At 43.1% G+C, this 18,082-nt stretch overlaps 1 protein-coding gene across 1 annotated transcript in view; it reads left to right on the top strand.

Annotated features, from left to right (window-relative positions):
- Window positions 1-18,082, top strand: part of LOC102080179 (muscle M-line assembly protein unc-89) — a 156,244-nt gene that overhangs the window by 127,757 nt on the left and 10,405 nt on the right. The window contains exons 19-25 of the mRNA XM_025905173.1: window positions 248-580; window positions 888-1,202; window positions 10,204-10,536; window positions 10,844-11,158; window positions 13,484-13,798; window positions 16,488-16,820; window positions 17,128-17,442. Of these exons, the coding sequence (XP_025760958.1) occupies window positions 248-580; window positions 888-1,202; window positions 10,204-10,536; window positions 10,844-11,158; window positions 13,484-13,798; window positions 16,488-16,820; window positions 17,128-17,442 (2,259 nt within the window). The remainder of the gene's footprint in view (window positions 1-247; window positions 581-887; window positions 1,203-10,203; window positions 10,537-10,843; window positions 11,159-13,483; window positions 13,799-16,487; window positions 16,821-17,127; window positions 17,443-18,082) is intronic.

Below are 18,082 nucleotides of genomic sequence, written 5' to 3'. Positions count from 1 at the left end.
ACATTGTGGGGATGAGGACTTTGAAGATCCATCTTCTAGTAGCTCATCGGTCCCCAAATCTTATACTGAGTCCTTTAACCGGTACAAGATTTGGATCTATCAAAGGAAGTGTCTGATTTTGTGGGTCTGGCCTCAGTCAGAAAATCTCCTGGCTCCAGGAAGTTCAGACCTGCCGTCTCTACAATGAGTCATCTAGATGTAAAGGATGTTGTCTCTCTGACTATGTTCTCCTCTGTTTTCTCTATAGAGTACCAGCTGGAGATGGTGGAGGTGACACAGGGGAAGGAGTTTGTCCTGCTGCCCTTTAAAATCAAAGAAGGCTTCACCCAGGATGTCAAAGTGGAGTGGAAACACAAAAACAAGATGGTCCATGAGTATCAGATTGGTAAAGACCAGTGTCACTTAAAGGGCCAAGATCAGAAACAGCGCACTGAGATGAAGAAAGACCCACTGAACACTAAAGACCTCAGTCTGACCCTGAAAGACCTCCACCTCACTGACAGTGGAGTCTACACCTGCACCGTCTACAACAAGGATGGACACATGCTGCTACGGAAATCAGTGACTCTCAGTGTCAGAGGTGAGTGTTACAGCTGTTTGTCCACCGTCCAAAATAGGTATGGATTTATAAGTAACAAAACAGAATTTAGAGACTAAAACTAAGAGTTCACGTAATAAAAGTTAAACAAAAACTAAACATTTACACACAATCAAAACAAAAGTGAAAGGAGCAAACCCACTCTGGAAATTGACAGAAACTAAACTGAATTCAAAAGAAAAGGCCAACACTAAATAAAAACAATGAAAGTATCAAACTATAATAACTGTAGATGATGGAGGATCACCTTCACTGACATCTGTCTGTCTGTCTCATATTCTCCTCTCAGTTCCTGAGGTTCAGATGGTGGAAACAGTTAAAGGGGTTCAGTCTGTCCTGCTGCCATTTACAACTGATATCAAGCTTCAGGACGTCACAGCGGAGTGGAAACATGAAGACAAGAAAGTCCACGTTTATAAGGGAGACCAAAACCAGTCTTACATACAAAGTCGCACAGAAGTGAAGAACGAGCAAATAAAAAATGGAGACCTCAGTCTGACCCTGAAAGACCTCCACCTCACTGATAGTGGAGTCTACACCTGCACCGTCTACAACAAGGATGGACACATGCTGCTACAGAAATCAGTGACTCTCAGTGTCAAAGGTGAGAGTAACATCTGTTTGTCCACATTACAAATCCTCAATGAAAAAGATCCAATCAAACAGCCTGTGATGCATCATGGGAATGTGACATATGTAGAATCAGTGCAGGTTTGCTGTATGTGAGTTGAGCCGTACAGTGCAGGAGAGAGAGGGTGGCTCCTGCCTCTGTTTTACAGTCCATGATTGTATAGAAGCTGTTCCAGAGTCAGCTCATGTTCACATATTTATGAAGTCTTACACTGGAAAGTCTGCTGTTGATCTCAGTAAATGAACGGGGTTTCCTCATTCCCTGTACACAGACTGGCAGATGTTGATATAAGAAGATGACGTCAGCACTATATATACACACAGAGAAGGGTAATCAGGGGAGTAGAGACAGTTGGGAAAATGAGACACAGATGTAAAAGAACAGATAATAAGATGAGGGAAGTAAAACTCACAGTAAAGAGCAAGGGATGAATAACTATGCAATAAAGCAGGAAGTGAGAAGTGATAACTAAACATGGAAATGCAGACACACAAACAAACGTCACACAAAAAATGGAACAAGAAACACTGAGAGAAAAACTAAACTCTAATACAACCCAGAACTAAGAAGTAGACTAAAAACACTTAAGAAAAGTACAATTATAAAACATAAACACTAAAAACACACAAATGAAGAACCAAACAGAATATTTAAATGAAAACTTTACAAATGACATGACTGCTGTTAAAATCTCCCAATTCTTTTAATCTTTGGGCTGAAGGAAGGACAATACTCGGTGTATAAATGCTCAATCAACAATATTTTATTTCCATACAATTCAACACTTAAGAGCATAAGAACCATCATGATGGGGAGACCTGCCTGCAGAGGGTCACAGCAAGTCTCAAAATGGTGACGGGTTACTCAGCCTTTTATAGCCTCTAGTGGCCCCCACCTAGTCGTAAAAGCCTAAACATTCACATTCTTTCTCTCTTACGGCGCCTAAGTTATGACCTCGGCTCCCTGTCTTTCTGCTCTCTGTAAGGTGGGGGCATGGAATTTGGTCTGTCTCTTCTATTATCGGCACAAGGTCTTCTGCACCCAACATTCTCTTCATGATTCAGCAGTATGAAATGTCAAGAAACAGTGTAACACATTCAACAGTGTCGAGTAATACAGGTCAATCCAATAGATCTAATGATTTTCACACTCTTTTAAGTCAGAAGTATAATGCAAACTAAAACTACATACTGATCACACACTCTATATTAAGGGGTATAATATGATCTACAGCAGTATCATAATTCAACTACTTTGATTACAGATATAAGGTAACATATGATAACAGAATAATCTCACAATTCCCCCTTTGTCAGGAGTTTTCCTGTATTGCAACCCAGGTCGGAATAAAACGCTCAGACCGGTTTACGTGTACACGGTCGAGACTCAGCGAGACTCACGCCGCTGCAGTACAAAGGAAGAGTCTTTATTCAGAGAGCACATACAGGAAGAGAGAAAATAGAACTGCAGGCTTCCTGTGTAACTTCCCCATTTAGGAGTCTGCACAGAGTTGCAGAGTTTATGTTTAAGCTGAATACTGAAAAGAGCAAACACATTTAGATAATGAAACGTCCTTTAAGCATAACATAATAAAAATCCCAAAATCCTAAGAAATCTCTTAACATTTCCTCCTGTTGTACATATGTATATGTACAGTTCATAGCTTATTGTATCAGTCTATGGCCACTTGTAAACATCATAAAACAGTGGGTTTCGTGAATATGTTATATCTAAGTGTCTATCTCATTATCATCTTCTTCATTCTGTGACAGGGTGATGTAAGCATGAATCGAAGCAGAATAACAGTATTATAACACCAACAAAAACAAGTCCTTTAATCAGCAGGGACTTCCAAGAGCCGCTTAAAAGCCACGTAAGCCAGTCTTCTGTGTTTGCGGCATAGTCTCGTTGTTGTGCATCCCGAAGTTGTCTGAGTGTTTTCAGAGTGTTCGGTGAGTGCACATTATCTGGAATGTATGTGCAACATGTGTTGCTAAAGAGAATTCTCCTTTCTCGGCGAGAATTATGTCCAATGCTACCCTGTGTTGCATTACTGCAATGCACAGAGCATCAATCTCCTGATCCCATTCGTCGTTGAATTTACATGAAGCATTCAGAACCTTTTGTCTTTCAGTCCAAAGTTTCCTCTGGGACATCGGAACCCCATATGGAATCATGCTGCTTGAGGTCTGGGGTGCTTCATCTTTTCCTTGTTGTTGACGTTGATGTTGACGTGGCGTCCATGGTTATCTTGAAAGTGTGGTCAGATATGAAAATGGGAGCGCACTGACCTGTCCAGTTCCCAGGAAGGATATCCCAGGCAATCCCTTGCACCCAGAAGGTGCCATTTGAGATGTTGCTGCTCTTCACGGGCCCTCCAGGAGCGTGTGTCTGTACTGCTTTGCAGTTGGTGGTGGTGTTTCCCATTGGCGTGGATCCGTTCTCTTGGCGGTAGCATAGGCTGTGGCTCCAATTCCCATTGTTTCCAAGAAAGACTGGGAATGATTTAGCCTTACTTCTGTGCTTCACATTCAGGTCAACCCAGAACCATTCGTCACATGTGCCATTTCGCAGTCCTATCTGGAGAGGTTCCTCATGGTTGACCACGATTCCCTGGAATTGATGCCCACGGCTGGCGTAGCTTGCGGCACACTTTGCCTGAATTATGTCCATTCCCTTCGCATACAAGGTGGCGTACTGTGTCGCTGGGGGCATATAGGAGCAAACATAGCAGTCCTTTCTGGGTGTGCTATCATGTATATATCGATACCATGCGTTGATCATCTTCTTTCTTTCGGGTGAGTGTTTAGAAACTCACCAGGAGTGCAACATTAGCCACTAGGAGGACGAGTGTCTTCATGATGACCAGACACACCTGTGACCTCTGATGAGTAGACTACTGGCAAGAAGAAGAAGGCGGGGTATACCCGATCAGCCCTCCCTCCACCAATAGATCACCATACAGGAGTTAGGGGTGTCGGCGTCTAAACGTTTAGGTTGTCACTCACTTTTTTGCAGTGGCTTTGATGGATCCAGGACGGTCTTTCTGCTATTTTGCAGGCAGTAGGTGTGGTGAGTAGCACTTGATAAGGACCTTCCCACCTTGGTGAACTCCAATTTTTCCTTTGGAGTACTTTGATCAGGATCCAATCATCTGGTTTCAACCTGCAAGATTGAAACCTCAAAAGATACTGGAGAGTTGTTTAGAACAATCTCTTTATTTTCAAATAATTTCAAGTTGTGAGTTTCTGAGAACTTTGTGTCAGTCTCATCCACATTTTTACCAGGCCTATACACTCAGGCCATGGTCTCCCTGTTTCTTCCAGGCATTTTCTCAGTCTCTGTTTTATTTCCTAGTGCTTCAGAGACCTTACTGATTACTTCATTAACAATATGTGTCCCATTGTCTGATCTTATCAGAGTGGGGATGCCATATATTGAAATAAAATGGTTGCACAAACATTTTGCTACTGAGATGGCGTCTGCTTTTGAGATCACGTCTATGATCTCTAGAGCGTATTCTGAGCCTTGGCATTCATTTAGCTCAATAAAACTCATGTGGATTGCATGAAAAGGATGAGGTGGTGTGCATTATGCGCATTATGTGCATTATGTTTTTGGCAAATCATGCATGTTCCGACAAATTTCCGAAATTTTATCTACCACTCCTACCCCCCCTCCTGTTGACAATAATGCTGCTGATACGTGTAGGGACTTTGGTAGTATTGGTTTGCTATTACAAGTCATCAAACCACTTTCTGGCTGTGCTCCACCTTTTAACCATTTCCTTTGTTCTGTAGTTGGTGCAGCTTTCTGTTCGTTTATAAGCACATCAAGTGGTATTTGCATTGAGGAGTCAGACATTAATGTGTCACTGTGATCACAAATATGATCACAAATTTGTTTTCCAAACTTACTAAGCAAACAAACAAAAATAAAACAAATTGCCTATGGCCTAAGGCTTTGCGTTCATATTAATTGAGTGTAAGCTGCTTTCTTCATTGCAAGTGTTTATTGCCATAAGGTTTAATTCATGCGTCATATCACTGAGTTCTAAGTTCAAATTATCTCTTCTGACCCTTTCCAAAAATAATTTCACATATAACAATTTGAGTATGTGTTGTCTATTCATTCTATTCATAGAGTCTATTCATAGAGTTCTGTTTCCCTCTGTGAGCTGTCTTGACACACCACAGGCACATATATATATTTATATACATATTTCCTGTTTCTGCAGACTACTCGAACTCTTTTGTTTCTCTTTGTATTCATAGTCTATAAACCCTCTTTAATTCTGCTAAATCTTGATCTAAAACCAATACACCTTAATGTCACGCTCACACTCCTGAATGGAGCCCTTTCAGACATCAGGTATCATCACACACACTGCCTTTTCACTATGAACCTTTGTAGTGTTATTATTACTTATGTTTTATTATTTTTGTACAAATCACTCAATCACTCAAAACCTACTACTCACAGCATTTACACAGTTAGAATCACTCAAAATATGCTTTCATACATGCTTTTCAAGATATATAGAGGTCACTCACTGTACATCCACAGTAATGAATTCAAACTCTATTTATACAATTGTAGTGAGCAAAACCAGCATCTCCATGCGCGTCACCGCGCCTCATTAGCTTGGTAGTGTCCACATATTTAATTCAGCTTCTCATTAGTTGTTAGTATAGGTCTTCATCTTAACAAAGTCTCATCTAAGATGACAGGTTTACAAGCAGGTCAAGTGTCTCTATGCACCTGATTAGTGTAGTTATTTCCTTATTTTCTTCATCTCATATATCATTGTACTGAGTTTGAGCAAACCTTAAGCTTGAATCAGACTACTTTTAACAATCTTCCACCTCACATCATAACTGACTGAGGTACCTCTTCTTATTAATAGTATGTCATTGTTAATGTTATCATTGTATTGTTTTTCCTTTTTTATAACAGCAATAGTATATTACAATACACTACTTCACTACTAATATACAATAGTATATTAGTTTATATTGTATTTATTTTATTATGTATCCATCAAAGGCCGATGTGACCTGCAGTTTCACACCTTCCCAAGCTGGAGACATTTTCCTTGGCTGAACAATGACACAGCCTTAATATACCTTATGCATCTCTCTTTCTTATTTGATATATTTTGTGTGAATTATCTGGTTTCACGCATTCTATTCATTCAGCTTGGTTGTCTTCCCAATTTTGTTTCATTGTTAATACCAGTTTACAGGTTGTTAACCTTCCTATTATCTCCTATTATCATGCTTATCACTAGATAAGCTCTACTTTAAGTTAACCTTAATTTAACCTTTTGTTTATTCCACTTCATTCCACTTTCCATGCTTTAAAATACAACTCTTGTGTATGCTTTGTTTTCTTTTTAGCTTCCTTTTCAGTATTTATTTCTGCTTGGAGGGTTTCTTATAGTTTAGTCAATGCATTTTCCCTCCCACGTGGGACATTTAGGTTTTCTTTGGATTTCTCCATCTATATGCACTAATTTGTCCGGCACCTGGACATTTCTTTTCTAACCACTGCTCGTCAGCAGTGAGTTACCCATTTTAATCCTTTTAATTTTAACACTTTACAACTACACAACTGCGGCACCTTCTCTGGCACGAGAATCGAGAGAGGTAGTTGACACGGCCTTCTACTTTCAAGCTATTCTTGAAAGCGGTGTCACCTTTACGTGATGAAACACGACCTGTTTCTCTCTTTTCACCAGTACTTGGGTGGCCAACAGCAAACAAAATAGTGGAATAGTTCAGCCTCCTTATTGTGCTGTAAAATCAACTTATTCCACCAACAAAAATAAAACAACAACGACAACACCTTTTCAACGCGTACTACGTTTTACGGACGAGGTTTATCTAAAAATGCTTCCAGCCCTCTTTCAGGCGAGCGTTTACTTCTAGAAACCCTTCTAAAAATGCTTCCAGCCCTTTTCCAGGTGAGCCTTTACTTTTAGAAATCCACCTAAAAATGCTTCCAGCCCTTTTTCAGGCGAGCCTTTACTTTTAGGAATGCTACCAGCCCCTCTGGGCGAGCCTAAACGTTTTACGCGAGGTGTCTGAGTGTTAATATTCACCTGGTTGCTGCCGGTCTCTCAGGTCAACCTCATCGACCCCCACCGCCGTGGACCACTTCTAAAAACGCTGGCCAGAACCCGAATGTCACGTCTCTGGACTTTATATCCTCTACCTAGAGAGGAGCTGTCGACAGACTTCAGCGCGGGCTTCTCACGGTGTCAGGACTCGGTGAGGCTTTCCTGTGGGGTCACACAAAAGCGCTGTGTCCCATCCGGCTCGAAGGACCAAGAAATGTCAGGAGTTTTCCTGTATTGCAACCCAGGTCGGAATAAAACGCTTAGACCGGTTTACGTGTACACGGTCGAGACTCAGCGAGACTCGCGCCGCTGCAGTACAAAGGAAGAGTCTTTATTCAGAGAGCACATACAGGAAGAGAGAAAATAGAACTGCAGGCTTCCTGTGTAACTTCCCCATTTAGGAGTCTGCACAGAGTTGCAGAGTTTATGTTTAAGCTGAATACTGAAAAGAGCAAACACATTTAGATAATGAAACGTCCTTTAAGCATAACATAATAAAAATCCCAAAATCCTAAGAAATCTCTTAACACCCTTTTGATCTCTTAAAAAGAGATCACTTATAACATACACTCCAGCATTGCAAGGTCCAGTTCTTCTTGGTCCTGAGACCCTCTGTCCCCCTTTTTGGGTGGACCATATGTAGAATGACCTCTGTGTTTGCGCAGGTCAAATGCAAGAAAAACTATGATTACAACAATAACAGTAGTTACAGATGACACTCCCATCACTCTCCAGTTTCCCCACAGCTTTATTTTGGTGCTCCAGTTTCTGTTAGGGTTCAATGTTGAGAGAAGAATCCATAAATAACCACAGATCCAGGCGTGTGCAATTTAGACGGCATTTTAATAAACACATGTGTGAGTCCGACCGCTGTGCAGATTTCAGCGTCGAACTGAACTTACAATCATGAGACAAGGTTTTATATGGGTACAATAACAAAGCCCCCCTCTTTTACAAAAATAGACAATAGTACAGCTTACGTCAATTCAAACCACAAAATGTTCCATGACCTTTAACATTGCTCTAAAAAACATTGTCTTCGGGTCGGCGCTTCCCCTCTTCGCTGTCGCTCGTCTGGTGCACTTCCTCTAAGTACTTCGGCACACTTCTGCATTTCTGCCCTACCAAAATAGATTTACCATGGTGTGTATGTGTGTGTGCGTACACGTGCAAGGGCGCGTGCATGCTGTGTACTGCGTACGTGTCATGACCTCTCACTATTTGTCTGTCTGTACGTGCAGAGTTTGCATCTGCTTTTCTGAACCTTAGTTGACCTCAACTTAAGCAACTTGAACTTTCCCCTATCAGTGATTCCTCTAACTAAGTGTGTGTTAATCAACGATACATGCATAACACCCTGCTCTTTGGCTTGCAGTCACTCTGCTTTCGGTTTCACTTCTGCAAAACATGCTCTGCAGACGCGTTTCGTTTCCTGTCTCATTTTGGCACAGAGAGTATTTTCCTGTCTCTGCCCTCTACACAGAGATCATAAAAGCATTAATAACATTTAAATTATAGATTCAACAGAACCATTTAAAATGGTTCTTCTTTGGACCTGTAATAAAGACTAATATAATACCAATCTATTTGAACATCTGAATGCATCTATGAAAGCAACATCCCTATTAACATGAAATGGTAATGATGATTATAAAAATAGCAGCAAATAATAGCAATAAAATATTTCTATTCCCCACATTTCCCACCCCCATCTTGGTGCTACCTTATACCCTCAAATGTACTCAGACTAGAACCCCTGTTCGAGGGGCTTTTAACCTTTATTTTATTGCTGCAGCTACCAGTGTCTTCCAGTTAGGTGATTCTCAGCTTCTTTCTTCGACCTCTGGGGTTGGACCACCCTTTAGTCATTGCACAGATCAGGGGATTATTCTGCCCCGATTTCAAACAAAGATCTGTGTATTTTGGGGTCACCGCCGTGTCCCCCTTTTTGCCAAGAGCCTCTCGAACCTCGTTGGTCTGGTGTTCCTAGATTTTCGCCAACCCCTTCATGGTTATTGCTGTGTTTATGGGATCCATCTTCTCAAGGAGCCCAAACGCCATGACACTTGACCCCAGTTGCTGTCTCGGGAGTCCCTACGTCTGTCTCTGCTGTGAAGGGTCCTCATATCTCCGTGTCCTCGTCTGGTGTCTGTTCCTTTCTCTGCAAGAGACAGAAAACCAAAACACCTCTCTCCCTAGCCTTGATAATCTAATATTGTTATCCATTGTTCTTCTAGTGATTCAAATTTGGTTTAGAATATCATGTTCAGGACTCTCTGACCCACGGACTTATTCTAATCATAATCTATGTGTGTGTAAAAGGAATCAAAAATTAATGAACCATTTCTAAGTCTAACACATTATAAGCTTAAGTTTTACCATACCTAAATTATTAAAGCCACAAATAAAGTCATAAAATGTTCATAAAACCATTGTTTGATGTTCAGACTCACTGCTAAAAGACTTAAAAACCCTAGGTCAAACAGCTCAAGGCCATGACAAAGATAGACTAACAATCACAAAATTAGGGAAGCATTTCCAACTAATGAAGAAGCCAAAATTTTTACTGGCTCATGTAATGAGAGAGAAGAGTCTGATGGTGCACAACATTGTGGGCATGAGGACTTTGAAGATCCATCTTCTAGTAGCTCATCGGTCCCCAAATCTTATACTGAGTCCTTTAACCGGTACAAGATTTGGATCTATCAAAGGAAGTGTCTGATTTTGTGGGTCTGGCCTCAGTCAGAAAATCTCCTGGCTCCAGGAAGTTCAGACCTGACGTCTCTACAATGAGTCATCTAGATGTAAAGGATGTTGTCTCTCTGACTATGTTCTCCTCTGTTTTCTCTTTAGAGTACCAGCTGGAGATGGTGGAGGTGACACAGGGGAAGGAGTTTGTCCTGCTGCCCTTTAAAATCAAAGAAGGCTTCACCCAGGATGTCAAAGTGGAGTGGAAACACAAAAACAAGATGGTCCATGAGTATCAGATTGGTAAAGACCAGTGTCACTTAAAGGGCCAAGATCAGAAACAGCGCACTGAGATGAAGAAAGACCCACTGAACACTAAAGACCTCAGTCTGACCCTGAAAGACCTCCACCTCACTGACAGTGGAGTCTACACCTGCACCGTCTACAACAAGGATGGACACATGCTGCTACGGAAATCAGTGACTCTCAGTGTCAGAGGTGAGTGTTACAGCTGTTTGTCCACCGTCCAAAATAGGTATAGATTTATAAGTAACAAAACAGAATTTAGAGACTAAAACTAAGAGTTCACGTAATAAAAGTTAAACAAAAACTAAACATTTACACACAATCAAAACAAAAGTGAAAGGAGCAAACCCACTCTGGAAACTCACAGAAACTAAACTGAATTCAAAAGAAAAGGCTAACACTAAATAAAAACAATGAAAATATCAAACTATAATAACTGTAGATGATGGAGGATCACCTTCACTGACATCTGTCTGTCTGTCTCATATTCTCCTCTCAGTTCCTGAGGTTCAGATGGTGGAAACAGTTAAAGGGGTTCAGTCTGTCCTGCTGCCATTTACATCTGATATCAAGCTTCAGGACGTCACAGCGGAGTGGAAACATGAAGACAAGAAAGTCCACGTTTATCAGAGAGACCAAAACCAGTCTTACATACAAGGTCGCACAGAAGTGAAGAACGAGCAAATAAAAAATGGAGACCTCAGTCTGACCCTGAAAGACCTCCACCTCACTGACAGTGGAGTCTACACCTGCACCGTCTACAACAAGGATGGACACATGCTGCTACAGAAATCAGTGACTCTCAGTGTCAGAGGTGAGAATAACATCTGTTTGTCCACCGTCCAAAATAGGTATAGATTTATCCATCCATCCATCCATCCATCCATCCATCTTCATCCGCTTTATCCGAGGCCGGGTCGCGGGGGCAGCAGCCTAAGCAGAGAAGCCCAGACCTCCCTCTCCCCAGCCACCTCCTCCAGCTTATGCGGGGGAACACCAAGGCATTCCCAGGCCAGCCGAGAGATATAATCTCTCCAGGGTGTCCTGGGTCTGCCCCGGGGCCTCCTCCCGGTGGGACATGTCCGGAACACCTCACCCAGGAGGCTCCCAGGAGGCATCCTTGTCAGATGCCCGAACCACCTCAACTGGCTCCTTTCGATGTGGAGGAGCAGCTGCTCTACTCTGAGCCCCTCCCGGATGGCCGAACTTCTCACCCTATCTCTAAGGGAGAGGCCAGCCACCCTTCGGAGGAAGCTCATTTCTGCCGCTTGTATCCGCGATCTCGTTCTTTCGGTCACTACCCACAGCTCGTGGCCATAGGTGAGGGTAGGGACGTAGATCGACCGGTAAATTGAGAGCTTCGCTTTTACACTCAGCTCACTCTTCACCATGATGGACTGGTGCAGCGTCCGCATCACTGCAGCCGCAGCACCAATCCGTCTCTCGATCTCCGGCTCCCTTCTCCCATCACTCGCGAACAAGACCCCGAGATACTTGAACTCCTCCACTTGGGGCAGGAACTCATCCCCGACCCAGAGTGGGCACTCCACCCTTTTCCGGCTGAGAACCATGGCCTCAGATTTGGAGGTGCTGATCCTCATTCCCGCTGCTTCACACTCGGCTGCGAACCGTTCCAGTGCGAGCTGGAGGCCTTCACCTGATGAAGCCAACAGAACCACATCATCCGCAAAAGCAGAGATGAGATTCTGAGGCCACCGAAGCGAAAGCCCTCCGCCACTTGGCTGCGCCTAGAAATCCTGTCCATAAAAATTATGAACAGAACCGGTGACAAAGGGCAGCCCTGGCGGAGCCCATCACCCACCAGGAACGAGTCCGACTTATTGCCGGCAATGCGAACCAAACTCTTGCAACGGTTGTATAGGGATCGAATGGCCCGTAGCAATGGGCCAGACACCCCATACTCCCGCAACACCTCCCACAGGACACCCCGAGGGACACGGTCGAATGCTTTCTCCAAGTCCACAAAACACATGTAGACTGGTTGGGCAAACTCCCATGCACCCTCAAGTATCCTTGAGAGGATAAAGAGCTGGTCCAGTGTTCCGCGACCAGGACGAAAACCACATTGTTCCTCCTGTATCCGAGGTTCGACTAGCGGACGAACTCTCCTTTCCAGCACCCTGGCATAGACTTTCCCAGGGAGGCTGAGGAGTGTGATCCCCCTGTAGTTGGAACACACCCTTCGGTCTCCCTTCTTAAAGATGGGGACCACCACCCCGGTCTGCCAGTCCAGGGGTACTGCCCCTGATCTCCACGCAACATTGTAGAGGCGTGTCAACCAGGACAGCCCTACAACGTCCAGAGCCTTCAGGAACTCGGGGCGGACCTCATCAACACCAGGGGCTCTGCCACCAAGGAGTTGTTTAACTGCCTCAGTGACCTCACCCCCTGAAATTGGCGGGTCATTCCCCTCATCCCCAGACTCTGCTTCCTCCTCGGAAGACGTGTCAGTGGGATTAAGGAGGTCCTCGAAGTATTCCTTCCACCGCCTGACAATTTTCTCAGTCGACGTCACCTGGTCCTGGGTGAGGGACCAGACAAAGAGCGATTCAGAAGACCCTTATGAAGAGAACATCGAGGGAACAGTTTACCCTGCCTGGGATAGGGTTACCGGGGCCCCGCCCTGGAGCCAGGCCCGGGGAGGGTGCCCGAGGGCGAGCGTCTGGTGGCCGGGCCTTAGTCCATGGGGCCCGGCCGGGCACAGCCCGAAGAGGAGACATGGGCCCATCCTCCCGCAGGCCCACCACCCGCAGGAGGCGCCATAGGGGTCGGGTGCATTGTGTGCTGGGCGGCGGCCAGGAGCGGAGGCCCTGGCGGACTGATCCCCTGCTGCCAAGACTGGCAATAGGTATAGATTTATAAGTAACAAAAAAGAATTTAGAGACTAAAACTAAGAGTTCACGTAATAAAAGTTAAACAAAAACTAAACATTTACACACAATCAAAACAAAAGTGAAAGGAGCAAACCCACTCTGGAAACTCACAGAAACTAAACTGAATTCAAAAGAAAAGGCCAACACTAAATAAAAACAATGAAAGTATCAAACTATAATAACTGTAGATGATGGAGGATCACCTTCACTGACATCTGTCTGTCTGTCTCATATTCTCCTCTCAGTTCCTGAGGTTCAGATGGTGGAAACAGTTAAAGGGGTTCAGTCTGTTCTGCTGCCATTTACAACTGATATCAAGCTTCAGGATGTCACAGCGGAGTGGAAACATGAAGACAAGAAAGTCCACGTTTATCAGAGAGACCAAAACCAGTCTTACATACAAAGTCGCACAGAAGTGAAGAACGAGCAAATAAAAAATGGAGACCTCAGTCTGACCCTGAAAGACCTCCACCTCACTGACAGTGGAGTCTACACCTGCACCGTCTACAACAAGGATGGACACATGCTGCTACAGAAATCAGTGACTCTCAGTGTCAGAGGTGAGAGTAACATCTGTTTGTCCACATTACAAATCCTCAATGAAAAAGATCCAATCAAACAGCCTGTGATGCATCATGGGAATGTGACATATGTAGAATCAGTGCAGGTTTGCTGTATGTGAGTTGAGCCGTACAGTGCAGGAGAGAGAGGGTGGCTCCTGCCTCTGTTTTACAGTCCATGATTGTATAGAAGCTGTTCCAGAGTCAGCTCATGTTCACATATTTATGAAGTCTTACAAATCAAATCAAAATCAAATCACCTTTATTGTCACATCACATGTGCAGGTACACTGGTACAGTACATGCGAGTGAAATTCTTGTGTGCAAGCTTCACAAGCAACAGAGTTGTGCAAAATACAATAACGTGCAACAAGCAAAATATAAAAATGGTTAATCTAAAAGTAATAAATATATGTACCATATATAAAGGTATATACATTACTGAATGTGTGTACTAAATATGTTTTTCTACGTGTGTGTGTGTGTGTGTGTGTGTGTGTGAGTGTGTATATACATGTTTTACAAATGAAATAGAGTAAACAATAAAATAAGATATATAAAATATAAAATATACAGAGGTAGGTATGTGCAAAACAGTGGCATTAATGTACAGTATGGAGTGCATAATGTTGAAGTTCCAGTAGTGAGGGTGAGGTGTCTATGACGTGTTCAGCAGTCTGATGGCCTGGTGGAAAAAGCTGTCTCTCAGTCTGCTGGTACGGGACCGGATGCTGCAGAACCTCCTTCCTGATGGAAGTAGTCTGAAGAGTTTATGGCTGGGGTGACTGGAGTCCTTGATGATCCTCCCCGCTTTCCTCAGGCACCGCTTCCTACACTGGAAAGTCTGCTGTTGATCTCAGTAAATGAACGGGGTTTCCTCATTCCCTGTACACAGACTGGCAGATGTTGACATAAGAAGATGACGTGGTGCTCTGTAGGAAAACAGAACAAGTCCACCATCAAAGCAGACTGTTTTCTCAGTTTGATATGTAGGACTGTGTCACAGTCTAATGTTTATTAATTCCAATATATGTTAAATTGATAGCTCTTTGTGCTCTTTCAGTTTGAGCTTGTTTTATATTTAATGTTGAAGTTATGGCACAAATAACCAGAGAGCTCTAAATGAAGAGAGGATTTGAATCTTTGTTGGGCTGTTTTAGAGGAAAGTCAAATAGGGGAACATATAACGTCTACAAGAAAATTGAAAACCATAACTAGCGGAACATGGAACTTGGAAATACACTGGGCTGAAAGAAATAGAAGAAATACAGCAGAAGTACATGAAGAAAATTCACTGAGAAGTAGAGTTGATGTTTTGACCAGGACTGAGAGAAATCAGCACTATATATACACACAGAGAAGGGTAATCAGGGGAGTAGAGACAGTTGGGAAAATGAGACACAGATGTAAAAGAACAGATAATAAGATGAGGGAAGTAAAACTCACAGTAAAGAGCAAGGGATGAATAACTATCCAATAAAGCAGGAAGTGAGAAGTGATAACTAAACATGGAAACGCAGACACACAAACAAACGTTACACAAAAAAAGGAACATGTTAAGGTTCAATGTAGGGGACTCAAACGCGGGACTCCTGAAATAGCTGACCACAGGGATTTATTTACAGAGGTCACCAATGTGTATATACAGAGAGTGCGGGGTAGTGCTATGTACAGAAATGTGAGGGACGGGCTCCAGGGAAATCCAAGGGGGGGAAACATTCGTTCTCCAACTCTCCACATTCACAACGGCTGTCCTCTTCTTTCACACTTGACGCACAGATTCACACGAGAGGGTTGGTCCAGGGGGTCTGTAGACAGGAGACAGGAATGAGACCGATATTCACAGAAAACACTTGACTTATCTTGCACTGAAGTTCGACTTTCACTAACGCGTGGCAGACAACGATCCAGCAACGAACAGCAGTCCTCTCCTGGATTAAATGCCGTTCCCCTTGATGGACGTCAGGTGTGATGATCTCCGTGGGCGTGGGCCGAGGGCGTGAACCCACAATGAGTTCCGCCCCGGCGACAGAGAGAAGGAGAGAGAGAGAGAGAGAGCACGAGAGAGAGAGAGAAAGACAGGAGAGATCGATCACCGTCTCGCTGATCCCCCAGGCCATGACAGAACAAGAGACACTGAGAGAAAAACTAAACTCTAATACAACCCAGAACTAAGAAGTAGACTAAAAACACTTAAGAAAAGTACAATTATAAAACATAAACACTAAAAACACACAAATGAAGAACCAAACAGAATATTTAAATAAAAACTTTACAAATGACATGACTGCTAAAAGACTTAAAAGCCCTAGGTCAAACAGCTCAAGGCCATGACAAAGATAGACTAACAATCACAAAATTAGGGAAGCATTTCCAACTAATGAAGAAGCCAAAATTTTTTACTGGCTCATGTAATGAGAGAGAAGAGTCTGATGGTGCACAACATTGTGGGGATGAGGACTTTGAAGATCCATCTTCTAGTAGCTCATCGGTCCCCAAATCTTATACTGAGTCCTTTAACCGGTACAAGATTTGGATCTATCAAAGGAAGTGTCTGATTTTGTGGGTCTGGCCTCAGTCAGAAAATCTCCTGGCTCCAGGAAGTTCAGACCTGACGTCTCTACAATGAGTCATCTAGATGTAAAGGATGTTGTCTCTCTGACTATGTTCTCCTCTGTTTTCTCTTTAGAGTACCAGCTGGAGATGGTGGAGGTGACACAGGGGAAGGAGTTTGTCCTGCTGCCCTTTAAAATCAAAGAAGGCTTCACCCAGGATGTCAAAGTGGAGTGGAAACACAAAAACAAGATGGTCCATGAGTATCAGATTGGTAAAGACCTGTGTCACTTAAAGGGCCAAGATCAGAAACAGCGCACTGAGATGAAGAAAGGCCCACTGAACACTAAAGACCTCAGTCTGACCCTGAAAGACCTCTACCTCACTGACAGTGGAGCCTACACCTGCACCGTCTACAACAAGGATGGACACATGCTGCTACGGAAATCAGTGACTCTCAGTGTCAGAGGTGAGTGTTACAGCTGTTTGTCCTCCGTCCAAAATAGGTATAGATTTATAAGTAACAAAACAGAATTTAGAGACTAAAACTAAGAGTTCACGTAATAAAAGTTAAACAAAAACTAAACATTTACACACAATCAAAACAAAAGTGAAAGGAGCAAACCCACTCTGGAAACTGACAGAAACTAAACTGAATTCAAAAGAAAAGGCCAACACTAAATAAAAACAATGAAAGTATCAAACTATAATAACTGTAGATGATGGAGGATCACCTTCACTGACATCTGTCTGTCTGTCTCATATTCTCCTCTCAGTTCCTGAGGTTCAGATGGTGGAAACAGTTAAAGGGGTTCAGTCTGTCCTGCTGCCATTTACAACTGATATCAAGCTTCAGGACGTCACAGCGGAGTGGAAACATGAAGACAGGAAAGTCCACATTTATCAGAGAGACCAAAACCAGTCTTACATACAAAGGCGCACAGAAGTGAAGAACGAGCAAATAAAAAATGGAGACCTGAGTCTGACCCTGAAAGACCTCCATCTCACTGACAGTGGAGTCTACACCTGCACCGTCTACAACAAGGATGGACACATGCTGCTACAGAAATCAGTGACTCTCAGTGTCAGAGGTGAGTGTTACAGCTGTTTGTCCACATTACAAATCCTCAGTGAAAAAGATCCAATCAAACAGCCTGTGATGCAAGTCAAATCAAAATCAAATCAAATCACTTTTATTGTCACGTCACATGTGCAGGTACACTGGTACAGTACATGTGAGTGAAATTCTTGTGTGCGAGCTTCACAAGCAACAGAGTTGTGCAAAAATACAATAACGTAAAACAAGCAAAATATAAAAATGGCTAATCTGAGACTAATAAATATATGTACAATATATAAAGGTATATACATTACTGAACGTGTGTACTAAATATGTTTTTCTACGTGTGTGTGTGTGTGTGAGTGTGTATATAGTGTGTATATACGTGTTTTACAAATGAAATAAAGTAAACAATAAAATAAGATATATAAAATATACAGAGGTTGGTATGTGCAAAACAGTGGTATTTATGTACAGTATGGAGTGCATAATGTTGAAGTTCCAGTAGTGAGGTGAGGTGTCTATGACGTGTTCAGCAGTCTGATGGCCTGGTGGAAAAAGCTGTCTCTCAGTCTGCTGGTACGGGACCGGATGCTGCAGAACCTCCTTCCTGATGGAAGTAGTCTGAACAGTTTGTGGCTGGGGTGACTGGAGTCCTTGATGATCCTCCC

Source organism: Oreochromis niloticus, linkage group LG3, assembly GCF_001858045.2.
Source record: "Oreochromis niloticus isolate F11D_XX linkage group LG3, O_niloticus_UMD_NMBU, whole genome shotgun sequence".
NCBI lineage: Eukaryota > Metazoa > Chordata > Actinopteri > Cichliformes > Cichlidae > Oreochromis > Oreochromis niloticus.
This window is presented reverse-complemented; position numbering and strand designations above follow the sequence as displayed.